Source organism: Pelophylax lessonae, assembly GCF_965119305.1.
Source record: "Pelophylax lessonae genome assembly, chromosome: 2".
Lineage (NCBI taxonomy): Eukaryota > Metazoa > Chordata > Amphibia > Anura > Ranidae > Pelophylax > Pelophylax lessonae.
The window spans coordinates 148,772,400-148,799,867 of record NC_138769.1 but is presented as its reverse complement, the minus strand read 5'-3'; the positions used below and the strand labels follow the sequence as shown (position 1 = coordinate 148,799,867).

Here is a 27,468-nt window from a genome sequence, read left to right as displayed (position 1 = left end):
GAGTAGGACACTAGGCAGAATACAATTCTGGCTACACCCATGGGCAGTCCCAGGGGGTATACTCCCTCTCTCTGCTATAGCCACTCAGATTTTTTATGCCTAGTCAGGAGTAAGGACCTATTTCCTTGCTGAGATCTTTGGTCCTGGCAACATTTTTTATATAGAAAATGTTTTTTTCCTAGATTTTTTACTGTGAGATCTACAATCAACTGCCGGACTGGGCGACTGGCTGGATAATCTAGATTCAGTGGTCGTGGCAGTGAGCTTAGCGCAGGTCAAATACAACCGGGTCTTGGCCCGAGTCGCAGCGTTCCTCCTGGCCACTTTCCTGGGATGGGGGCAGGGCGCTAACTGGCGATGTGGCCGGGGGGTGCGCCGTCGGCGATCGAACGATTGATTGTGCGGAAGGGGGTTGTACCTGGTGGGGGCCCATGCAAGGGCCCCCCATCCTGCCTGGATCTGTCCTTGAGGCCTGGTCTCCCTCCTGGTTCCCTGTAAGCCTCGTGATGCCATGTGGGGCCGCCATCCGTCACCAAGGATGCCAGCCTGTCCAGCTGGGGAGGCGTCCTCGGCAAGCATTCTGCTCAGGGGATCTGGATGCTGGAAGAGTCCCGACTCCCGATCAATGTCTTGGAACTCCGAGCGATCAGACTGTGTCTGGATCATTGGACCGATTGTTGTGTCTGTAGTGTAGTATCTGGATCATTGGACAGGGTTGTCCGGTGCGCATTTAGTCGAACAATGCCACAGCCGTGGCTTATGTCAATCACCAAGGGGGCACAAGAAGTGTCCTGGTGGCTCTGGAGGTAGCCGGCATTCTAAGGTGGGCAGAACGGTTTGTTTCAGCCCTCTCCGCCATACACATTCCTGGGGTGGAAAATTGGCAGGCGGATTACCTCAGTCGGCAGGTATTCGACCACGGGGAGTGGTCCCTTCATCCGGATTTGTTTTATCAGCTGTGTCTCTGGTGGAGCAAGCCTGAGGTGGTTCTGTTGGCGTCTCGGCTCAACAGAAAGGGTGCAAGGAATCCTCTGTCAGACGCCACAGACGTGCTGGTGGCCCCGTGGGGTCAGTATTGTCTGATTTCCAACTTCCCTACTCTCAATCTTCTGCCAAGACTTCTATGCAGGATCGAATCAGAAGGGATTCTGGTGATCTTAGTGGCTCCGTTCTGGCCTCCCCGGACTTGGTACGCCGATCTGGTGCAGCTGGTTGCCGACGTTCCTTGGCAGCTTCCTCTCAGGGAGGATCTGCTGTCCCAAGGACGATCTTCCATCTTGCTTTACAGTCGCTGGCTTTGACGGCTTGGCAGTTGAATGCCAGGTGCTGAAGGATAGGGGTTTATCTGAGTCAGTGATTCCTACACTTTTAAAAGCTAGGAAATCTACCTCTAGGATGATCTACCATCGTACATGGAAGACGCACATTGCGTGGTGTGAGTCTCTTGGGGTTCTTCCTCGCTCCTTCTTGGTGGCTCGGCTCTTGACCTTCCTTCAATGGGGGGGTTAAACAGAAATTGGTCCTTGAGTACCATCTAGGGCCAGGTGTCGGCTTTGACGGTCTTCTTCCTACCAACTTTTTGCCACACACTCCCTGGTGCGTACCTTTCTTCAGGGTGTCCGACATTTGGTTCCTCCAGTGCGGGCTCCGTTGCTGCCTTGCGATCTTAATTTGGTGCTTTCACCTCTACAGAAGCCTCCTTTTGAAAATATTCAGGAAATTCTGCTGCTTACGCCGTCCCAGGAGGTGGCTATAACCTCTGCGTGCAGGGTGTCAGAACTGGTGGCAATATCCTATCGTTCACATTACCTGGTGATTCACAGGGATAAGGTTGTTTTTCGCCCCTGTTTATCATTCCTTCCAAAGGTTGTCTTTGATTTTCATTTTAATGAAGACATTGTGTTGCCTTCCCTGTGTCCCAGGCCTAAACATAGGCAGGAAATTGCCTTGCGTGCCCTGGATGTGGTCCGGGCAATTAGGGTGTACCTAGCAGCTACAGAGTCTTTCAGGAAGTCAGACTCTCTCTTTGTGCTCACGGAGGGACCTCGAAAAGGGTTGCCGCTTCCTCTGCGACCATTTCCAGATAGATCAGACAAACAGTGGTTTGGGCCTATTCCATCAGGGGTCAGGTTTCTCCTTTCCCTGTCAAGGCGCACTCTACTAGGGCGCTGAGTGCCTCCTGGGCTTTCTGTCATCAGGCGTCAGTGGTGCAGGTTTGCAAGGCGGCCACCTGGTCGTCGGTGCACACTTTTACAAAGTTTTATAAAGTGGATGTGTTGGCATCTGCGGATGCATCTTTTGGCCGCAAGTTTTTGAAGGCTGCTGTTTAAGAGGACCTGATCCTCTTTGAGGGTGTGTTGTTTTTTCAGGTGGGCTCCAGTTGTTTGGTTGAGCTCTTGTTGCCTGGGAATTTTTTGTTGTTCCCACCCCTCATGTATAACACTGCTTTGGGACATCCCAATGGTTATGAATATCAGGAACTGTATCCATCAGTGAACGAAATAGAAAGTGGGATTTTTGACTTATCGTAAAATCCATTTCTCTGATGTGTTATGGCGGACACAGCACCCGCCCCTCTGTAGAGTTATAATTCTTCTGACACTGCTTATAACAAAGCTGAGTGGCTATAGCCGAGAGAGGGAGTATACCCCCTGGGACTGCCCATGGGTGTAGCCAGAATTATTTTCTGCCTTGTGTGTCCTACTCCTGTAGGAGGGCAGTATAACCCAGTGGTTATGAATATCCGGAGCTGTGTCCTTCAATGAACATTAGAGAAATGGATTTTATGGTAAGTCAAAAATCCAATTTTCACAGCCCAGGCGCCAGGGTGTACACTGCCACTGCCCTTCTGTTAATCCTGTATAGATGTATGTGTTTGCTTAATCTGCATGGGATTAGACAAAATTCAGATTAAGGAAAACAGAGTTAACTTTCTGACTTTAGCACAGTAACTGTATTAACTGGATAGAAATATCAGCTCAGTGTGTTTGCTTGTTGCCTGGAATTGCTCTTTAAATAAACTTCCATGTACAAAAATAAATTGAACATGGTAGTCTGTACTCTGTGCTCAGTTCAGACTGATGGGAGTTGCCTAGAGGCTTTTAATAAGTTCAAGTTCTAAACAAGAAGTACTAACTGATAATGGTGATAATGCTATGTTATGTATGGTATGAACCCATGACATAACCTTCATTATACAGAAGAAGGGAAAGCTTCCTGATCTGGAAAAAGCATTCTGATCAGGAAAGACATAATGAAGGCACAGCTCCTGAGCTGCATATATTAAAAAAAATTTTTTCCATGTTGTTCTACATCATGGTAAAACCAGGTACCCCCCCCCCTCCAAAAACAAAATGCCATTTGGTGAAGGAGGTGGAGCTTCCCCTTTTGGGTGGAGCTCCCCTTTAACATATATTTTCAGACACAATTTTTGTTAAATTGTGGATAGAGCAGTAAGTGCCCCCTTGTTCGGTGTGACTTGAGAGATGTATCCTTACCGTTTGTCCTCATCAGGACAGAAAGTGATGAACATACAAATCCAGAATTCTACAGTTGTCTCATGAACAGAAGGTAAGGGGATGATCTTAGCATTATAACTTTGGTTCCAGTGACCACTATATAGAGATGTTTCCTCCTCCCTTTTGGAGAAATTTCCCTTTACTTCCTTTGTTGTCTTTGGGACAGGAAGTGATGGGAAATCTCCTCAATGGTACACAGATGGAAAACAAAATTCTTTAATTTATCAAAAACGAAAGAAAAAAAGGTTTTTCGTTTTTAGATATGCTCAATCACCAAACATAAAATACCACTGAAGAACCAGGCCTATTTCTGACACATGTTGTTTACAAGTTAAAATCAGTATTTTTTGCTACGGTATAAAATGACTTAGAACCCCCAAACATTATATATTTTTTAGCAGAGACCCTAAAGAATAAAATGGAGATTGTTGCAAAATGTTGTCACACCGTATTTGTGCAGCAGTCTTACAAACGCAATTTGTTTGGAAAAAATAAAATTTTTTTAAATTAAAAAATAAGAAAACAGTTAAGTTAGCCCAATGTTTTCTATAATGTGAAAGATAATGTTACGCCCAGTAAATTAATACCTAACATGTCATGCTTCAAAACTACAACAAAAATTGCTTTCGCTCTAGCGATCGTGGCGATACCTCACATGTGTGGTTTGAACACTGTTTGCATATGTTGGCGCGACTTGCTTCTGCGCATGAGCTCGGAGGGACGAGGCCCTTTGAATTTTTTTTACTTTTTATTTTTTAAACATCCCTTGTAATAGAAATAAGCATGACAGGTCCTCTTTAATGGGAGATCTGGGGTCAAAAATACCTCAGATCTCATGTTTACACTTAAAAACAATAAAAAAAAAAAATGTGGCCCTTAAAGACCATTGGGCGGAAGTGACGTTTGACGTTGCTTCGTTCTTCCAAAGGAGTGGGGGGTCATCTTGCCCTCACTCGACTTCCTGGCCATCGGGGAAAAGGATCAGATTGTTTTCCTCACTACTGATGGCTCCGGTAAGCAGGGGAAAACAACCCGGAGGCGGTAGGGGCACCTCTCCCGCCGCCCTTAAAATTAAATCTGCTGCTGGGACTACTTTTATGTGAAAGAGGAGCGTGTAAGAAAATATGGGGGTTATGGCCGCTATCTGCTGCCATATCTCCGGTATTTAATGTCAAAGTACAGATGTATAAAGTAAATAACCGCGCTAAGCCAAAGAAAAATCAGCAGCTGTAGTGGGAGTCACTAAGTAGAAGATGTAAAGGGAGAGCTGCGCTAAATTGATGGAAAACCAGAGTCACCCAGTATGAACAAAATAAATTGCAATAAGGTAAACCCACAATAACAGATGGTACTATGTCAAAATAAATTCTCCTGCAACACAGACACATGTATATCACAAATTGTCAGCAGGCATAAATACAGATGTAAGAAATAGTCCATCAAAAGAAGTCCATAAGGTTGAATAGGTGTCCAGTGAAAAGGATGAAACCACACACCGCCAGGGGATGGAAGACGTGAGGTGTCACGAAACGGCGTAGGGAAGGCGTGCTGACGTCACCACGACGCGACCCGGAAGTCGGGCGGCATTAGACTATTACAAGCGCTTGTTCTTATATACAATGTAAGTGTTTTTAACCTATGTTTAATAAACTTGTGTGGACGTACTACGCTATCGTACCCTTCTTTTTTTGGAACGTGGAACACCGAGAGGCTCCTATTCCAGCTCGGGGTCATCCGCCCAAGAATAGTGGTATTACGCTACACATGGTCGATTTTGGTTGGCCCATTTGTGGACATGTGTGTTATGCTCATAATCCTATGAGCTCTGGTAAGCAGATCTTGAGCTCTTTGCATGTGGCACCTGTGGAATTAGACACGTTGAAAGCGGTGTGTGGTTTCATCCTTTTCACTGGACACCTATTCAACCTTATGGACGCCCAATTTTTCAGTTTTTTATTTGTTAAAAAAGTTTGAAATATCCATTAAATTTCGTTCCATTTCATGATTGTGTCCCACTTGTTGTTGATTCTTCACAAAAAAATTCAGTTTTATATCTTTTTTTTTTAAACCTGAAATGTGGCAAAAGGTCGCAAAGTTCAAGGGGGCCCAATACTTTCGCAAGGCACTGTAAATGGTTAAAAGTGGTTAAACTTATGTGGAATTAAAATGTCTAAGCCTTTTATATTTGTATAATTGGCTTGGATATTACCAGTGTTTTCGAGAAGTGGAATTTTTTACAGTCAGAAAGCAGTGCTTACATTTCTCACTAAATAAGGAGAATTTTATTGTCTTGGAAAGTAATATTTTAAACTTGAAAGAACAAACAAATCCTGAAGGAATGTTTGAGGTGGTCAGATTTACCACAACATTCTGCCAAAAATGATGATAACGTCTCCTGTGTTGATAGATCAGGAGGATTCATTCAAGCTTCTTTCATAGTTAAATGTCAGAAGTCATGTCTCCAGAAACCTTTCAGCCATTCTGCTATCTTTGATAAAATGCTTTGTGAACACTTGTGTTTTTCAAAAATAGATTTATTTCTAGACTGTGATGCTATAGGGCTAATGACGTTTCTTTTGGAATCTCCTAGATAAGGAAAGCAGGATGATGTAGTATTAAAGTATATCTAAAGCCCAGACATTTTTTATTTGGGATAGAGTAGGGCACAATAAAGTATAACTAAAGGCAAAACTTTTTTTGAGTTTGGATAGAGTGAAGAAGGATTGGAACACCCGTTGGAAAAATTTGTTTTGCTGTCTATGCCCCCGTTAGGAAGATTCACCCTCTCTATTTGTCCTGTTTACCGTTTTCACTGAAAGTGAAAGTTAAAGAAAATCCTTGTCCCTAAAAAGTAATAGAGGTCCCAAAGAGATTCCTTAATTAGCAGAGATTTCCTCTCACTTCCTATTTATGGGACAGGAATTGAAGGGAAATCTCCTCAATGGGACAAAGAGGGCAGAAATAAACCTTACAGGGGTGTATAACCCTCCCACACTTTAGCTAAAATGAAAAAAAGTTTTGCCTGTAGTTCTACTTTAAAGATGACCTCTAGGGAAATTCCACAATTACCCTAGTCTGGGGTTCCATGCAAGGGTAATTACTAGGGATGCACCGAATAATCGGCGGCCGAACATTATTCGGCCGAAAATAGAAAAAATGGCACTTTCGGTGTTCGGCCGAATAAGTCAAAAGGCCGAATAATTTTGTGCCGAATAATAGGGCTGAACGATAGTCGATATGATATCGACTATCGTTCTGTGGCCGTATGGGGATATTCATATCGCCGAGGTCACGATATTTACAGGGGGAAGGGACTCGAAGGAGGACAGGAGGACTCACAGACTTCCGTGTTAGGCAGGGGAAGCCGGGACACTTCAGCGGTGAGCATACATACATTACTCACTCGTGCACTGCAGCCCGCCCCACACATTCAGTGAGTCTTACTCTCCTCCCTAGTTTTTTCAATGGCACATTCAGGAAGCCAATCACGCCGTGATTAGCTGCACAGTGAACCAATCACGCGTGCCTGCACACCTGATTGGTTCCGATGTGCCACTACTCACGGCGTGATTGGCTTCCTGAATGTGCCATTGAAAAAACTAGGGAGGAGAGTGAGACTTACTGAATGTGTGGGGCGGGCTGCAGTGCACGAGTGAGTAATGTATGTATGCGGCTGTGCTCCTTTCCAGGCTACTACTAGTCCACCTCCAGCCTCCTACTACCACCACTATGAGAGACTGTCTGTCACTGTATAATCTGATCGAGTCCACACTGACACTGACTGACTGTCACTGAGTAATTGATGTTACCACATTAACCCTGACCTGCCCAGTGCCCTGTATCTGCAATTAAAATTTACAAGGCTGCCTGCATGCTTCCTGATTTCCATTCCCAGCATCCTTTCCAATCCCTACAGTGTCACTAACATTAACCCTATGGTACAAGGCTGCAGTGTGCACTGAATCCCATTCCCTACAGTAACATTTAGGGAGAGAGAGAGACATGAGAGGACAAGAGAGAGAGAGAGAGAGAGAGAGAGACATGAGAGGACAAGAGAGAGAGAGAGTGAGAGGACAAGAGAGAGAGAGAGAGACACGAGAGGACAAGAGAGAGGACAAAAAATTGGCAAAATAAATGGAAAAAATGCAAAACACCGCGTTCGGTATTCGGCCTTCGGCCAAACATTTTATTATTATTCGGCTTCGGCGAAGAATTTCATTTCGGTGCATCCCTAGTAATTACTTATTTCTGTCTAGGGTACCATTAGGAAGTAGGTTTACTTACCTTTACCCTTGCTTCCCTAAGCTTATTCCCCTTAGCAGCTGGTCCCCTAATACTGCTTCTGTTGCACGCTCTGTCATTCACAAGCACTCAGATATCAATAGTTACAATGCAAGGCCAGCAGTCCAACATTGTAAGTGAGGACACTGATGGCCAGCCCACAACCCCCGAGCATTTGAGGGAAGAGTGGTAAGGTGTGTAAAACTGCTTTTTAATGGTACCCTAGACAAAAAGGAACATTTAACCCTTACAGTGGGGATGAGGTATAGGCCACTGCACAAAGAGTACAGGTTTAAACCCTATCAGTTTCTTTTTTGCTGTCTATGTCCTATTCAGGACATTTTCTTTTACTTTATATCCTGTAGATACAATAAGGAAAAAAGGTAAATCCCCTCTTAAATAGTTGCTGCCAGAACAGGTGTCCCCATTGCAGAATTTTCTATTTTTATTCCTGTTCTAGTGACTGGTTGTGTTGGATTTTCTCTCATTTTGAAACCTGGTAACAACATTTATTAAGACAAATCCAGTGAATCTGCCCAACGGGAGATTGCAATAACATCCTGCTAGAAGCTCTAATCCCTTGCCACTCTAACCTATCTAAAGTCACATAGACAATATAGAACCCCCCATCTTGAAAGGTAACTCTAATACCTGGTACACACAGGCAGTTTGTTTTAGTTCAACCCAGCGGGCTGAATACAAAAAAAAAGAAAGGCGCTTTCTGTACTAACTATGCAATGTTAGTGCAGAAATTTCCCCACAGGAGGAACACCCCCCTCACCCCCACCAGAACACATTGGTCAGCACTCACAGCCATTGGCTGCAAGCGCTGATCAGATGGAGATCAGCTGCTGGTTTTCTACGGACTTGGACTGGTTTCTGTTGAACCGGCTTATATTTGTTCCGTGTGTACCAGCCTTAAGTGTGCTAAGTGTAATTACTATGAAAGTACAAGAAGGATACTGGTGGACAGCGCTTAATGGGCTGGATATGGAAATGGTAAAGAAGTCAATGGACCTTAAACAAAGGCACTGCTTTTTTCCATCAACAAACACGATGATAAATAGGAAAATTAGATAAAAATAAAATAAAAATTAAAAGAGCCATAGATACCACATTGAGATACTAAGGGCGTTAAAAGGTTAACACCATCCATGGGGCCAGCTTGTAGAACATGGAGGGGCGCCAAGGACCATGCTGTGAAAGATAGAAACCTGGTCTTGGGAGAGATCTGATGGCCAGAATTAGAGACACAGGTGTGTGTGAGAGATGACACTGCTGTGGGTTGCAAGATGGTATGTTGCCACCAGGGACCCAACTGAATTCCAGTAACACTGCCTTGCAGGTGTATCTGCAGTGGAGGGGAGCGACAGACTGGAAACCAGGGAAACCGAGCTGTGCTGATGGCAGGCGCGTCTGGATGACGTGTTGTGCCAGTCGGAAGTGTGGAGGCCCAGGAACCAACATGGAACCCAGGCTCGTCTGTTGCCATGACGACATGTTTCACGTGCTTGCGCTTTGTCATCTACGAAAGTGCACATACAGATAACACTCAGCTGGAATGTGACTTTTCTCTTTCGTTCATTGACGGATACAGCTCCTGATCTTCTTAACCATTAGGTTATATTGCCCCCTACAGGAGTAGGACACTAGACAGAAAAAAAGCTCGGCTACGCCTATGGGCAGTCCCCGGGGGTATACTCCCTCTCTCTGCTATAGGTACTAAATTTTTTCTGCCTAGTCAGGAGTAAGGACCTAGTTCCTTGCTGAGACCTTTGGTCCTGGCAATTTTTTCTTTTTAGATATCATTTGTTTCTCCAGGATTTTTTCCTGTGAGATCTACAATTAACTGCCGCACTGGGTGACGGGCTGGATAATCTAGTTCCAGTGGTCTCCCCAGTCGTGCTAGTGAGTGCGCGCAGTCCTCCGCTCTGCGCTAGGTCGGCTGTGACATAGCCCCACCGGACAGGGGCTGGCCTGCGAGTTAAACGACTTACGAAGTCTCATACGACTGGGTCTCTGTCCGAGTCACAGCGTTCCTCCTGGCTAACAGCCTCCCCATTTCCATGGAGAGGAGGTTCTGTCTGAAGCTGTGCCCGCCTGGTTCCTGGTATGGTAAGTAACTGTCCCCCCTCTCCCCCTGGAGGGTTTTGTGGTGGACCTGGACCACTCCATGGGAGGGTCGGACTCCTGGGTTCCCCTCCTTGCCGTTAGGCACCCCCTCATTCGTCTGGTGGTCCCTGTGGGCCAAGCCGCCCCCATCCACCCCCCCCCTTTCGCTGGGGCTGTGGGGTGGCCTGGTTCACCGCCTAGAGTGGGGCAGGGTACTGTGCTGGCGATGGGGGTTGGAGGGTGCGCCGCCGGCGACCAGGCGATCGGCTGTGGGGAGGGGCTGTACCTAGTGGGCCCCCCCTTTCTTGCCTGTGCCATTTTCTGAGGCCTAGGGATCCCTCTTGGGTCACTGGGAGCCTCGTGGTGCCACGCGGGGCCGCCATTTTCTTGTAGCCTGTGTGCTTAATGCAGGATGGCCATGTTTGTGTAGTCTGGCAGCCATTTTTCGTGGGTTTGCGATTGAAAATAGAAGTGCCCATGACTGTGGAGCCCTCTGGGTGGCAGTTTTTAGGCGTTGGGAACCCCTCCTCATCCCCTGGTGCTGACTCCTGGATCTTTTTGTTTCCTGATCGCTGTTCCTGCAGTGCTGATTTTCCTGGTAGCTGCGGCGCCTGGTTTCTGTCTGGTGGGGTCCTCTCCCAATAGAAGACTGGCACGCAGATTACCTTAGACGGCAGGCGTTGGACCAAGGGGAGTGGTTCCCTCATCCGGAGGTGTTTCATCAGTTGTGTCTCTGGTGGGGCATCCTCGAGCTGGATCCTCGAGGTGTACACAGTGGTGTAGTGGTTAGCACATTCACCTAGCAGCAAGAGGGTCGCTGGTTCGAATCCCAAACACAGCACTACCTGCCTGGAGTTTGCATGTTCTCCCTGTGCCTGCGTGGGTTTCCTCCGGGCACTCCGGTTTCCTCCCACACTCCAAAGACATGCTGGTAGGTTAATTGGATCCTGTATAAAAAAAAAATAAAATTGGCCCTACTGTGTATGTATGTGAGTTAGGGACCTTAGATTGTAAGCTCCTTGAGGGCAGGGACTGATGTGAGTGTGCAATGTATATGTAAAGCGCTGCGTAAATTGACAGCGCTATATAAGTACATGAAATAAAAAAAATCCCGGTTTAAAAGAAAGGTGCAGAGGTTTGTGGCTTGGTCACAGAATCCTCTGGCGGATGCCACGGATGTGCTGGGGGCACCGTGGGGTCAGTATCGTCTGATTTACGCCTTCCCCCCTCTCAAGCTTCTGCCAAGACTTCTATGCAGGATTGAGGCAGAAGGGATTCTGGTCATGGCCCCGGACTGGCCTCGTCTTGCTTGATACACTGATCCGGTGCGGCTGGTCGCCGACATTCCTTGGAATCTTCCTCTCAGGGAGGATCTGCTGTCCTGACCAATCTTCCATCCTGCTTTACAGTCATTGGCTTTGACAGCTTGGTTGTTGAACGCCAGGTGCTGACGGGTAGAGGTTTGTCTGAGTCGATGATTCCAACACTGTTAAAGGTAAGAAATCTACTTCTAGGAAGATCTACCATTGTACGTGGAAGACGTACATTGCATGGTGTGAGTCTCTTGGGGTTCAGCTTCGCTTTTTTTCAGTGGCTCGGATCTTGACCTTCCTTTAACGGGGGGTTGAGCAGAAACTGGCCTTGAGTACTATCAAGGATCAGGGGTCGGCCTTAGTGGTCTTCTTTCAACGGCCCTTGGCCACATACTCCTTGGTGCGTACTTTTCTTCAGGGAGTTAGGCACTTGACCCCTCCAGTGCGGTCCCTGTTCAATTTGGTGCTCTCAGTCCTCCAGAAGCCTCATTTTGAGAACCTTCAGGAAATTCCCCTGCTTACGCTGTCCCAGAAGATGGCCTTTTTGGTGGCTTTCACCCCTCCGCGCAGGGTGTCGGAATTGGTGGCGTTACCCTGTTGTTCACCTTACTTGGTCGTTCACAGTGATAAGGTGGTCCTTCGCCCCTGTCCGTCGTTCCTTCCTTGTCTCTGATTTTCATTTGAATGAAGACATTGTGTTGCCTTCCCTGTGTCCCAGGCCAAAATGTCCAAAGGAAATTGCTTTGCATGCCTTGGATGAAGTCTGGGCAATTAGGGTGTACCTGGCAGCTACGGAGTCTTTTAAGAAATCAGACTCACTATTTATGTTTACGGGTGGGCCTTGGAAAGGGTTGTAGGCTTCCTCTGCGACCATTTCCAGATGAATCAGACAGTGATTCAGGCCTATTCCATCAAGTATTAGGTTCCTCCTTTCCCTGTCAAGGCGCACTCTACCCGGGCACTCAGCTCCTGGGTATTTCATCATTAGGCGTCAGTGACACAGGTTTGCAAGGTGGCCACCTGGTCATCGGTGCACACTTTCACAAAGTTTTATAAAGTGGATGTGTTGGCATCTGTGGATGTTTCCTTTGGCCGCAAGGTTTTGCAGGCTGCTGTTTAGAGGACCTGGACCTCTTGGAGGGTGTATTGTTTTTTTTTCAGGTGAGCTTTGTTTTGGTTGAGCTCCTGTTTACCTGTTTGGCTATAGTTAGCCTGGGAGTTTCTTTTTCGCTGTTCCCACCCCTCATGTTTAACACTGCTTTGGGACATCCCAATGGCTAAGAAGATCTGGAGCTGTGTCCCGCCATTGAACAAACGAGAAAATTGGATTTTTGACTAACTGTAAAATCCATTTCTCTGACATTCATTGATGGACACAGCACCCACCTCTCTGTGGAGTTGTAATTCTTCTGACACTGCTTGTAACAAAACGTGAGTACCTATAGCAGAGAGAGAGAGGTCATTTGACATCAGAAATGTGGTTGCTGTAATTTGCTAAATACTGCAGTAGTGGGAGAGCGGGGGTCATTCACTTTTAAAAGCTTAATGACCTATTCACACCAACCAAATGATGTGAAATTCAGTTTATCTTGCAATTCACATACCTATGGCACACTTCACAGCTAGAAAGGGAAATTGTTTTATGGTTGGACACCTATGCTTTTTATTAGCCACATACAATATGTGCGTCATTGCTTTATGGTGCCTTTATTTTTCAATGGAAACCCAACACACTAAAAGCAGTGCACCTGCATTTTAGCACAGCATGATGCACAGTAGCATACTACTATGTATTGTGAGGCGCTGTGTCGAATACAAAAGGTGGAGGTGTGCCTTTTTTCTGTTCTGGTGCCACCTATCTGCTTATTGGACAGAGGTACTGATACTAAGTCATTATCTATTCGGGTAGAAATCCGGTCTAAAAGTAATGTACGTTTGAATCTGCTCCCACCCTTTTTCTAAGCCCTATATTAATTACTATGTAGAGAAGAGATGTGTATACTCACCTATTCCCTGTGTGCTCCAGTCCAGTCACATGATCTCAGCAACCGGCTTCAATGAAAAGGAGAGATTGTGGCAACGGCTGCAATGCACTTGCAGTGACATCACCCAAAGGCTTACTATCGGCCATCCATTGTTGGCTGTCCCTACTCTACACTGATGCTGGGACCCGATCATGTGATCGAACAGGAACAACGTCAGAATAGGTAAGTATACATGTCTTTCCTCTACAGGGTAGTTAGTATAGGGATATGAATGGGGATGGGAGCAGGTTTAAGCTCCCATCCCCATTGACTGGACTAATTTAAGTAAGCTGAAGGCAGAGCCCTGACCATGAAAGCAGCAATGTTAAATTGGGGAATAAGTAGTTATCTGCCTGGCTGTGCAGTTGGACAAAGGTACATGTGACTCACTAGAATGGATGAACAAAATTACAAATGTTTTGACATGCAAAACATTTCACTAATATTTGCCTATAGTTTCATTTTATTAAAAGCACAGATTTGTATAAAAGGTTCTTATTCTTTCAGATAGGAAAATTAGTTATTTTATTTTTGGCCGAGTGCCTCATTTGGTCTTACGTCATCTGCCATTGCAGTTTGAGGTTAAGTTCAGTACAGCACTCTTCAATGGGATTCTGCAACATTATCATTTTATCTAGGGTGTATCTTTGTACCTACTTATCTGTTAACTGTCAACAACTGCATTTTATAGAAGATACTTCATCACACCTCCTGTATCAGTGGAACAATTCAACTAAAAAAGGTCTAATGGACCATGTCCTATTCCCTTCATTTATGTTTACAATATGTGCTCGTTATGATGGGTGACATGCGGTATATTTGATTGTGGAGCAGCAGGCACCATGCAGGTCACAGTATCTGGACACAGAAATATGGCTAATGTGTGTCACTTAGGCCATCAGGTTTTTTTATTAAATGGGTGCGACTTGGATACAACTTTGACTTTGACCAGTGATAATGGACAACTGTTGCACAACCGTTGCATTGTATAACATTCAGGTACGACTTTCATGCAACTTTTGAGGGTTAACACTGAAGTCTGTGGTCCTCAAGTTGCATAAAAGTCGGAACAAAGTTGTGCAGTCCTTGGACCTGAGGGTGTCTCTGAGTCGCCAAACCAGATTGGATCTTCTGTGGTGGCTCCAGTCTCCGGCCGCAGCGGAGGGGAAATCCTTCCGGCCGTTGCTGTGGACTGTGATTACCACGGATGCGAGCCTGTCGGGCTGGGGTGGCGTTCTTGGCAACCTATCTGCCCAGGGCACTTGGTCGGTGGAGGAATCCTCCCTACCGATAAACATTTTGGAATTGCGAGCGATCAGGCTGTGCCTGCTCCATTGGTCGGATCGTCTTCGGGGCCGCCCTGTACGGGTGCAGACGGACAATGCCACTGCGGTGACTTACATCAATCACCAAGGGGGCACCAGGAGTGCCCGGGCGGTCCAGGAAATGACCAGTATTCTCTCTTGGGCCGAGACTCACGTCCTGGCGATTTCGGCAGTTCACATTCCGGGTGTGGAGAATTGGCAGGCCAATTATCTGAGCCGCCAGACCCTGGACCAGGGGGAATGGTCCCTGCACCCGGAGGTGTTTCAGATGCTGTGTGCGAAATGGGAATCCCTGGGTGGGGATCTGTTCGCGTCCCGGCTAAACAACAAGGTGGGAAGGTTCGTGGCAAGAATGCGCGATCCGCTGGCAGACGCCTCGGATGCGCTGGTGGTGCCTTGGCACCGGTATCGTCTGATATATGCCTTTCCCCCGATTCAGTTGTTGTCCAGGTTCCTGCGCAGGTTAGTCTCGGAACCGAAGTTGGTGATTTTGGTGGCCCCGGACGGGTTACGCCGGTCCTGGTACGCGGATGTCATTCAACTGGCCATCGAGCCTCCTTGGCGGCTACCGTTACGAGACGATCTACTGTCGCAGGGACCGATCTTCCATCCTGCTTTACAGTCGCTGGCTTTAACGGCGTGGCTGTTGAAAGCCAGGTCCCGAGAGACAGGGGTCTCTCCTCTGAGGTCATTCCTACTTTGCTCAAGGCTAGGAAAGCCTCGTCTGGTAAGATCTATCACCGTACTTGGAAGGCTTATCTTGCCTGGTGTGAATCCAGGGGCTTCCCTCCTCGTGCCTACTCGGTGGCGAGGGTGTTGTCCTTCCTACAAACTGGTGTGGATCAGCGCCTGGAGTTGACCACGATTAAGGGCCAGCTGTCTGCTCTGGCCATCCTTTTTCAGCGCCCCTTGGCGTCTAGCTCTTTGATTCGCACCTTTCTTCAAGGTGTGCGTCACTTGGCCCCTCCTCGGAGGGAGCCTCTACCTCCTTGGGACTTGAACTTGGCTCTGTCTGTTTTTGCAACGTCCCCCCTTTGAAAACATCAGGGAAATTTCTTTGCCTCTGCTGTCAAAAAAGGTTGCTTTTCTAGTGGCAATCACTTCAGCACGCGGAGTGTCGGAATTGGCGGCTTTGTCTTGCCGCTCCCCTTACCTGGTAGTTCATAGGGGTAAGGGGGTCTTGCGACCCAACCAGTCCTTCCTTCCAAAGGTGGTTTCTGATTTTCACCTAAATGAGGACATTGTTTTGCCTTCGCTTTGTGCGAATCCAAAACATCCTAAGGAGTTTGCCTTACATTCCTTGGATGTTGTCAGGGCGATCAGGGTTTACCTGTCGTCCACTTAATCCTTTCGGAAGTCGGATTCTCTTTTTGTCCTTCCTGAGGGACCTCGGAAGGGTATGGCTGCGTCTGCGGCGACCATTTCTAAATGGATCAGACAGACAATTGTCCAGGCCTATTCGATTAAGGAATGGGTACCGCCCTTCCCTGTAAAGGCGCACTCTACCAGAGCGGTGAGTGCGTCCTGGGCCTTCCGGCATCAGGCTTCGGTGGCCCAGGTGTGCAAGGCTGCGACTTGGTCGTCAGTGCATACCTTTTCAAGATTCTACAAACTTGATGTTCTGGCATCGGCAGATGCCTCCTTTGGCCGCAAAGTTCTGTGTGCGGCAGTGCCTTAAGGGGACCCTTGTTTTGCGGGTCTCTGGCTGTTGGGGTTGTTTTCACCCTTTGTTTATTTGCTTTCCTGGGTTGTTGCTCCAGTTGAGCTTTTCTGTTGCCCAGAGGATGCCTTTCTGTTCACGTAAGGTTCCTTTCTTTGACGTGGGTGCTGAGTTGCCTTTGTGAGGGTTACGTTTCCCAACCCCTCATGTCTACACTGCTTTGGGACATCCCATTGGTGAAGACTGAATGAGTGGGCGGCGACTGTCAGAGGACGTAAGAGAAAACTGAATTTTTGTAAAATCTTACCGTAAAATTCCTTTCTCTGAGTCCTCTGATAGTCGCCGCCCCGCCCCTCTATTGGGGTTCTTTGGACTTTAACTGCTTGCTACCAAACTGAGTTGGGATGGCTGATAGCAGGGGGGTATTGGACCAGTGGGACAGCCCCCATAGGTGTGTCTATGTAAATTACTTTGTTTTTAACAAGTCTTATGCCTAGCTTGCTCCTATGGATAAGAGGTCAATACCCATTGGTGAAGACTGAATGAGTGGGCGGCGACTGTCAGAGGACTCAGAGAAAGGAATTTTACGGTAAGATTTTACAAAAATTCCGTTATTACCCAAGCAGACTATATCGTGGTTCTGACTAACATTCTGTGTTTCAATCCTAGCAACCAATTTATTTCTCCTTTGTAGGTCTTAGCCTGCTCTTGCTAAATGGAGAAGCTATTTGGTTGCTAAAGTATGGTAGGGAATTAGAGACTACTCCTGCACTGTATACTCAGATTGTTCTAGCACCAAGCATACCATGATTCTTCCCCAATATTTACCTCTGGTCGTTGCATCCTGTACTTCCCACTGCCTATTCCCATTCATTTTTACTGCAGTCCTTCAGGTTCGGACTGCAGAAGCCAGTGTAGCGCAATACACATTTGTAAAGCACATTTTTGCCCTTTGCAGCAGAGCTTGCTTACAGCTGGAGTGTTGGTATTTTTACATACTGCCTGTGACCCATTATAACATGGAGCACCTCTTCTGAAATGGATGCACACATGCATGTCTGTGAAAACACTGCATATGTGTTTTCACAGACATGCATGTGTGCATCCATTTCTGAAGAAGCGAGCAGTTTACTCGGGAAACGCATTAAAGTTATTAATATGGCTGTTTACAACCATGCAACAACAATTGTGCTTATACCTTTGTTTGGCTAGGTAAACATTTTTTGTACCATGTTGGTGTAGCACCCTACAGGTAGGTGCTAGGTAAAATATAGTGGGCTTTGTCTGCCTAACAGCAGAGCCATGTTTTCTTTTGTGCCTGTAGGTTGTCATGGCTACCAAGTGTGTCTGCTGAGAGGGGAGTCTCCTCACTGGCCCTGTGAGAGGCTTCTCATTGGGCAGTGAAGGAAACCCAATTAGAGATACATTCCGGATTGTAACTACCCCAGAAGGCAGATTCTGCCACAGAGGATTCTGGGAGTGGGTATAAGTCTGAGGGGAGTGCATGACTCAGCGTCTTAGGCGGGAAGCAGAGTCCCAGGAGGGAGAGGACGGCTGTCTCTCCTCCTGTCAGAGGAAACGGATGTCTCTGGGTGCTGCCTGAGAATCCAGAGAGTGCTGAGTTGAGCTGAGGGGATCCAGTGTGCCGAGAACCAGCGGAGAGAGAGAGGGGTCCAGTCCCAGGAAAGCCTACACAGGTCGTGAGTACTGAGGTTTGCACTGGGGGGTCTGCCTAATGTCAGAGGGGACCACTCGGGAGAAGGTTCTGGGATCCAAGTGTCAGCTAGCTGTGAAAGGGAATGCCTAGTCAGAGGAACCCTGAAGTATTAGAGGGGGTACCCAGGTAGAGGACCCTGAAGTGTACAGGGGGCGCCTGCAGTTGGGGCCCTGAAGTGTTAGTGCACAGTGTGAGGTGTGCCAGTTAAGAGTTGCAGCAGTACGGGAATTTGCAAGAAGCTACCTCAGCCAGTGCAGTGCTGGAGAGAGCCATTCAGTGACTTTGAGCTAAAGCAGTGTTACAAGTCAAGCATTTCTACTGTCCTGAATCTTCTGGACTATAGTCGAGGATCCAGCACAGTTTTCAGTAATACACAGTGTTCAAGCGTCAGAAAGCGTTGGCTAGCGTCGGCTGGCGTCAACACAGCGCTAACAGGCATTTTTGCCAGAAAAGTCCCACAATTGTATTTAGTTGAGCCTAAAGGAGTATCCCACTCATTCCCTTCTCCCATCCCCTTAAATACAATAAAACAACAAAACAAAGATGCCGGAGTTGTCAATGTCTCAGTTCTCACACCCAGGGTCGCAGCTCACATGGGCTGGAGAGGTAACTGGTAACAATGGCAGACCCTCATCATGCTCAATGCCTGGAAAACCTGCTACATTACATAATGTAATTTTTTACACTAATCATTAAATTGAGATTACATTTACTCTTTTGAGTGGTCACCTGTGTTCACCTCATTTAAAGTCCCAGGGCAACCTTCCCTTTCTGTATGTACAAGTTTATACAGTATCTCACAAAAGTGAGTACACCCCTCACATTTTTGTAAATATTTTATTATATCTTTTCATGTGACAACACTGAAGAATTGACACTTTGCTACAATGTAAAGTAGTGAGTGTACAGCTTGTATAACAGTGTACATTTTCTGTCCCCTCAAAATAACTCACAGCCATTAAGGTCTAAACCGCTGGCAACAAAAGTGAGTACACCCCTAAGTGAAAATGAACAAATTGGGCCTAAATAGCCATTTTCCCTCCCCGGTGTCATGTGACTTGTTAGTGTTACAAGGTCTCAGGTATGAATGGGGAGCAGGTGTGTTAAATTTGGTGTTATCGCTCTAACTCTCTCATACTGGTCACTGGAAGTTCAACATGGCACCTCATGGGAAAGAACTCTTAGGATCTGAAAAAAAGAATTGTTGCTCTACATAAAGATGGCCTAGGCTATAAGAAGATTGCCAGGACCCTGAAACTGAGCTGCAGCACGGTGGCCAAGACCATACAGTGGTTTAACAGGACAGGTTCCTCTCAGAACAGGCCTGGCCATGGTCAACCAAAGAAGTTGAGTGCACGTACTCAGCATCATATCCACAGGTTGTTTTGGGGAATTGGATGTATAAGTGCTGCCAGCATTGCTGCAGAGGTTAAAGGGGTGGGGGGTCAGCCTGTCAGTGCTCAGACCATTTGTTGCACACTGCATCAAAATAGTCTGCATGGCTGTTGTCCCAGAAGGAAGCCTCTTCTAAAGATGATGCACAAGAAAGTCTGAAAACAGTTTGCTGAAGACAAGCAGACTAAGGACATGGATTACTGGAACCATGTCCTGTTGTCTGATGAGATCAAGATAAACTTATTTGGTTCAGATGGTGTCAAGCGTGTGTGGTGGCAACCAGGTGAGGAGCACAAAGACAAGTGTGTCTTGCCTACAGTCAAGCATGGTGGTGGGAATGTCATGGTCTGGGGCTCCATGAGTGCTGCCAGCACTGGAGAGCTACAATTCATTGAGGGAACCATAAAAGCCAACATGTACTGTGACATACTGAAGCAATGCATGATCCCCTCTCTTTTGAGACTAATCCACAGGGCAGTATTCCAACATAACGACCCCAAAAACATCTCCAAGACGACCACTGCCTTGCTAAAGAAGTTGAGGGTAAAGGTGATGGATTGGCCAAGCATGTCTTCAGACCTAAACCCTATTGAGCATCTGTGGGGCATCCTCAAACGGAAGGTGGAGAAGCGCAAGGTCTCTAACATCCACCAGCTCTGTGCTGTCATCATGGAGGAGTGGAAGAAGACTCCAGTTGAAACCTGTGAAGCTCCGGAGAACTCCATGCCCAAGAGGGTTAAGGCAGTGCTGGAAAATATTGGTGGCAACACAAAATATTGACACTTTGGTCCCAATTTGGACAATTTCACTTAGGGGTGTAATCACTTTTGTTGCTAGTGGTTTAGACATTAATGGCTGTGTGTTGAAGTATTTTGAGGGGACAGCAAATTTACACTGTTATACAAGCTCTACCCTCACTACTTTACATTGTAGCAAAGTGTAATTTCTTCAGTGTTGTCACATAAAAAGATATAATAAAATATTTACAAAAAATGTGAGGGGTGTACTCACTTTTGCGAGATACTGTGTATATATACACTGGTTTAGTTCAGATTATATATACACAGTATATATTACAGCATATATACTTTCTTAAAAATTGGTTCCTGAAATATTAGGAAATCCCTGTTATTACAAGTAGGGATGCACCGAAATGAAATTCTTCGCCGAAGCCGAATAATAATAAAATGTTTGGCCGAAGGCCGAATACCGAACGCGGTGTTTTGCATTTTTTCCATTTATTTTGCCAATTTTTTGTCCTCTCTCTTGTCCTCTCGTGTCTCTCTCTCTCTCTCTTGTCCTCTCACTCTCTCTCTTGTCCTCTCATGTCTCTTTCTCTCTCTCTCTCTCTCTCTCTTGTCCTCTCATGTCTCTCTCTCTCCCTAAATGTTACTGTAGGGAATGGGATTCAGTGCACACTGCAGCCTTGTACCATAGGGTTAATGTTAGTGACACTGTAGGGATTGGGAAGGATGCTGGGAATGGAAATCAGGAAGCATGCAGGCAGCCTTGTAAATTTTAATTGCAGATACAGGGCACTGGGCAGGTCAGGGTTAATGTGGTAACATCAATTACTCAGTGACAGTCAGTCAGTGTCAGTGTGGACTCGATCAGATTATACAGTGACAGACAGTCTCTCATAGTGGTGGTAGTAGGAGGCTGGAGGTGGACTAGTAGTAGCCTGGAAAGGAGCACAGCCGCATACATACATTACTCACTCGTGCACTGCAGCCTGCCCCACACATTCAGTAAGTCTCACTCTCCTCCCTAGTTTTTTCAATGGCACATTCAGGAAGCCAATCACGCCGTGAGTAGCGGCACAGCGGAACCAATCAGGTGTGCAGGCACGCGTGATTGGTTCGCTGTGCAGCTAATCACGGCGTGATTGGCTTCCTGAATGTGCCATTGAAAAAACTAGGGAGGAGAGTAAGACTCACTGAATGTGTGGGGCGGGCTGCAGTGCACGAGTGAGTAATGTATGTATGCTCACCGCTGAAGTGTCCCGGCTTCCCCTGCCTAACACGGAAGTCTGTGAGTCCTCCTGTCCTCCTCCGAGTCCCTTCCCCCTGTAAATATCGTGACCTCGGCGATATGAATATCCCCATACGGCCACAGAACGATAGTCGATATCATATCGACTATCGTTCAGCCCTATTATTCGGCACATAATTATTCGGCCTTTTGACTTATTCGGCCGAACACCGAAAGTGCCATTTTTTCTATTTTCGGCCGAATAATGTTCGGCCGCCGATTATTCGGTGCATCCCTAATTACAAGATCTTTAAAGCGTAAGTTTACCTTTACAGAAAATCTGTAAGGTGAACTTACAATGGACCTCTCCCTATCCCTGCCGGTCCCGCTGTACCAGTGTCCCACGATCCCCCGCTGTTAGACACCGAGACGCGGCTTCACTTGTCTGGGGATTTGAAATCCCTGTGGCTTTTTCTCCTTTCCTCTAGCGCTGACAGGATGGGCTAGATGGATTCTCATTGGTCAGCGCTGTCCATGTGACGGTGCTGACCAATTAGAATGCCTCCTATACATACAGGCTGAGAGGTACAAATGAGGGATAAAGCCATAGGGATCTCAAATCCCTGCACTGTTGAAGCAACATCCCAGTGTCTAACAGTGGGGGATCGCAGACCAGAGGAGATGGGGAGTGCGGCCAATATAAGTTTACCTTACTATTACTTACTTTCTATTTTCTTGAAAGATGAACTTACACTTTAATTTAATTTTAAGTTCAAGTGGTTTTAATCCATCATCATCATCCCCCCTGGTGCGCTTACAGGTGGCCCCATTGTATCCTGGCTGCCCTGATCTTCCGGCATTAGATATAGCTTTCTGATGGTTCAACAAATGACAGCATCTAAAAGGTTTTAATACTTATATACTTAGGGCTATAAGTGGTTTCATGCATCCGTTTTGCTACATCATGAGTGAATAAACTGTATATGTATATGGCTTTAAGTTCAGATATTTGATCTTTCTATACACACTTATGTAAGATTCTGGTACCTTTGGTACCCTTATTTACCATTTTCCTTTCAACATTGCGTCCCACCTTTCTAGTTAGGTGGAACGCATACACCTTTAAGACGGATGACGTCATCGCTGAGCGCCGCTGAGCGGCTATTTCAATCGCCGGCGTTCTCTCTCACGTTGTTCGTTCAATGTGTGCCTACATGCTTACAAGCCTTGTCTTGCTGTCGGAACCTCCAGCTATTTGCCTTTACCTGGAACAGACCGGAACCTCGCTACTGATCCCGTATCTCGCTACCGGATCACTCCCTCACTACTGGACCCCTCTACTTACTAAACCTTACTAGTGATAAGTACCCCACAGGGGAATCCTCCATAACTAACTTACACTATCATCTGCACATTAAGGACTGTTACTATCTATGCATACTAATTCTACCATCTGCACTGTTACATAGATTGCTAGCTCTTGAGTCAACTACCATCTATCCTTGCACTGGGTTAGTCTATCCTGTATATGTCATCTGCTGTCCTTACCACCTGTTACCATACATGATTACTAACCTATCTACATTCTACCTATTACCATCTACTACTCTCCTGAACATTACTATCAAGTGCTTACCATTACTGTCACTGCTCACACCTGTCCCTTCAGCACATCACCTCCATACTATCATATACATCCTATCACTCCTGGAACATCTTATTGAGTGTGTGTATATCTGTATGCTGAAGCAGACAGGCCCACAGTGATGAGTCTGGAGAGTTGGATCTGGTATTCCAACACATCTCTACATGACTACTGAGTGGAGATTCTGCAGCTGCAAATCCAGCTTACAATAAAAACGCAGGAGCGTTACAACTTACTGGATGTATTTTGCTACAGATACATTACATGTTCCCACACATTGCACCCTTGAGAAAGAGAAATTCTGAAATGCAACGGGTTTTCCTCTACAGGGTCCCAGAGAGGCCACATATATGTGAATAGGGGGTGTGGAATATTTCTGTACAATCATATGCAATGCACTAATATGGTGTGCAAAGCTTTCTAACTTAACATCAAGCCGTAATTTGTTTTATTTCAATGGTATTGTTACAAATAAAGCTTGCAAAAACTTTTTTTTAACAAAATGACACTGTCTGGTTAACTTTTGAAGTCCCATGAGGGAAACCCTTGGATTTATAGATTTTGATGTGGTAAACCCATGGTTTCTGCTTCTACAGTACCTCCTCTTCATTGTGTTAGAGTTGTTGGCAATATGGGGCAGTTGTGAAAATGGGGGTTTTGAAAACTCAACTAGGTCAGCAATAAACCATAATATTAGGTCTGCTGGATTGAGACTTTAACATATTTAAAGGTGATATATATACTGTATACATCCTTTTTTCTATATTTACTTTGAAGGCAGGGCATCCCAGTTTGTATAATATTGTTTTGAGATGTGTGTTGTGAAAAATTAATGGTAAAACAAAGCAAGTTTTGCTTTTTATATCTGTTTCCTGTAGTTTTTTTGCCCTTTTAAAAGCTTTAAAATTATAATTGATGTGTTCTTTTCTAGGTGGCAATGGTGGAGGTCCAACTAGAGATGAAATATGACTACCCCCAGCCATTGCTTGTGGCATTTAGTGCCTGCACTACTGTACTGGTGGCTGTTCACTTATTTGCACTTCTGATCAGCACATGTATCCTTCCCAATGTCGAGGCTGTGAGTAATATCCACAACCTGAATTCTGTCAATGAATCTCCACATGATCGCATGCATTACTATATTGAGCTAGCCTGGGGCTTCTCTACAGCTCTCGGGATTCTCCTCTTTCTGGCTGAGGTGGTTCTTCTGTGCTGGATTAAGTTCTTACCCATCGACTCTCCCCAAGTCCGCAATGAAACAGCCACCTCTCAGAAACAAAGTGGAAATGCGGGATGGAACTCTGCACTAGTCTCCACCATCATCATGGTCCCTGTTGGTATCATCTTTGTCATATTCACCATTCACTTTTACCGCACATTGGTGAGGCACAAAACTGAGCGCCACCACCGAGAAATCGAAGAGCTCCACAAACTGAAAATCCAGCTTGACGGACATGACCGCGGCATAAATGTGGTATGAAGATGGAGAAGCGACAAAGTTATTCAGCAAGTGCCCCTGATCTACTCATCGGTCTGTGTTGCTGAGCAGTTTGGAAGGCTTGGGATTTTTACAGTTCCCAGACTTATAGCCAAGTGGCTAAAAGATTGAACTCCATGCTGCAGCTTATATGTATATTCTTACATCTACTACTGAAAATGAATATAGGAGAAAAGGGAAAATCTACATTTTTTTCATAGGAATGGAAGCACCTATATACAGTATTAGGCAAATACGAATACAATTGCAAAAAATGAATAAGTGCCATAAACATTTTTCAAGTGAACCTGTGCTTTTGCCCCCTAGGGCAAAGAAACCAGTTAACTTTAATGCATATCCTCCGTAGCAGTGTATACTTATCTTCCTTTCACTCACTCACTACTCCAGGAGTAAAGGAGAGACCTGTGTAAGCTACAAGTCGCTCTAGTAATAGAATACAAAAGGCAATGAACTCACCATGTGGCAGAGCTGTAACATGGAGTAAATCACAAGCTCTTTTATACCGGAAAGTGACATGTATTTTAATCAGCTCCTGTCGGAGTAGTGAGGGATTCAAGAGAAGGTAAGCATATGTCATGGGACTTAGAGCAAAGCACATGTTTGCTTTAAAGAGTGTCCAAACCCAAAAACAGAAATGTAATTTATTGTAGTTTACCAGTCTTTAGATTAAGTGGTTGCGTTAGTTTAATTTTTTCCAGCTTTATTGTCCTTTATCCTTTATTGATTTCGAGGGAGTCGGGGTTGTCACATAGGCTGGACTTCAAACATGTCTGCCTTTGTTCATCTTCATTACAGGAGGATGTGGACATTTAGTGATGTACAGAAGGAAGATAACATTGTTTAAGCCTTCTAGTTCAGCTCAAAGGAAGTGACAAAGACATTGCATTTATGGCAAGAACAGGTGTTGTCTGTACCTGCTGAAAATATTCTTCGTTTAAAAAGGAAAACAAATGCAGTCAACACATCCAAGGACTGTTAAGTTGCATTATGGTACACTTCATTTTTGGGTTTAGTTATACTTTAAGGCACTAAATGCTTTCCAGTCTTGTGTTCCATTAGCTTTTCACAGTCTGTAGAGCCACAGCTCTGCATTTTAGGTAAGTCTTTTTAATAGGCCAGTGCACTCAAAATTTCTATTCATTTTTGTATAGGTGCAAGGTACTCTATAAATTGCTTCCAGGTCTGCTATGACAAACATGAGGTTTCCCACCTGCTGTTCTTGTTTACAAAATTATTTTTTATTGTGTGGAGTGAAACAGAAGGAGTGATCACGATCCTGTTCTAGCAGCAGGTGTGGATCAACACTGGGAACTGCCCTCTGCTGGAGTACCCAAGAAATGCAGGAAAACAGAGAGGGTGAATTGGGTATCGTCTGTAAATGCAATTAAAAACTCACTTCTTGGATAATCTAGCACTTTAAATATCATAATACGTACTAAACAGTCCAATATGTTTGCCTGCTATTTTTACTGTCCACAATATTTGATGCTCAATATATATTCCTAAAATATAACTATTTGTAACAAATAAATCTATAAGTGCACAAATATTGGTACATATAATTAGATCCAGTAAGCAGGCTTTTGCATAGATTATATATTTATTTGAAACACATAAAGACAGAAAAAGGGTTATTCTGATCAGCGGAGTCAATGCAATGTCAACATGAGCCAATCAAACAAGGTTCTTGTGGTTTAACATTTGTCATTTGCTAGTTTGAAAATGGCAGCACATGCATTGTTGGGACTTCACTTTTATAGAATACCTGTACAATAAATCCTAATGTCTACAAAGGTTAAGGGTTTACCTTGGCTAATTACATTGTGCCTTGTATTATAATAGTAGATAAAGCTCTCATAAAGGGGAATTATTTTATGCCTTGCCTGTTTTTTTACTTTTTTCATAACCTTGCATTGTATCCTGTAGTATGTGAAATGTAGATTTGAAGAAGAATTTTTCATAGGTTTGTAGTAAAGATGTCCATAGACATGAGATGATGTCTGTTGAATGATGATCTTTGTGAGCTAACGAAACTGATACACCTTCGTACTTCAAACATCAGTATCAGTGTTATCTGTTGTGATAGCCTGTGCCATGTACCCCGTCCAAATATTGAGAAAAGGCATCACAATTACATTATAGAAAATCAACAGAGATCATTATCTAAGAGTCTATGGAATGTACACTTTACTCACAGAAGAAGGGCTAGACCACCATCTATTTTTGATTACTTTTCAGCAGCCTATTCATTTTTACTGCGGGAAACAAAGAGCCTGGTTGCAATAATAATTGCAATATAGCTGTTTAGCCTCTACCATACAGCCAGATAGTGTTTTCAAAGCAGACAAAACCGTAGTTGGATTTACTAAAGTGGGAGCTACATGAATAGTTAACTTCAAACATGCAGTTATGTAAAGGAAACTGTTTTCTAAAACTGAACTTCAGGGATTCCACGAAATACACTAGATACACACACAATCAGCCATCACTTTATGACCACTGACCAGTGAATAGCGCTGATTATCTTGTTACAATGACATCTGAAAGTCAGTGGGGTATATTCGGCAGCAAGTAATAATACTGTCCCTGAAGTTGAAGTGTTGAAAGTAGAAAAAATGGCCACTGCAGTTTATTGTGTATGGGGTTGCATAGCTGCAGACCAGTCAGGGTGCCTATGCTGTCTTGTGTCATCAGCCAAAAGTGCCTACAATGGGCACATGAGTATTAGAACTGGACCTTTGAGCAATGGAAATAAAATGCCAAAGGTAGCCTGGCCTGATAAATAAAGTTTTCTTTCTGCTTTCAACACATCTGGTTGGTCGGGTGCATGTCACTTACCTGGGGAATAGACGGCACCAGGATGCAGTATGGAAAGATGGCATGCCGGCGGAGGCAGTGTAATGCTTTGGGCAATATTCTGCTTGGAAACCTTGGGCCCTGCTATTCATGTGGATGTTACTTGACACGTACTACCTACCTAAGCACTGTTACTGACCAAGTACACCCCTT

General features: G+C 45.3%; 1 protein-coding gene across 1 annotated transcript in view; it reads left to right on the top strand.

Annotated features, from left to right (window-relative positions):
* The window catches only part of ORAI2 (ORAI calcium release-activated calcium modulator 2), a 98,748-nt gene extending 73,759 nt beyond the window's left edge, over positions 1-24,989 (top strand). Inside the window, exon 3 of the mRNA XM_082247730.1 lies at positions 23,893-24,989. Coding sequence (XP_082103856.1) covers positions 23,893-24,441 — 549 coding nt within the window. The 3' untranslated portion in view covers positions 24,442-24,989. The remainder of the gene's footprint in view (positions 1-23,892) is intronic.
* Positions 24,990-27,468: the final 2,479 nt, after the last annotated feature.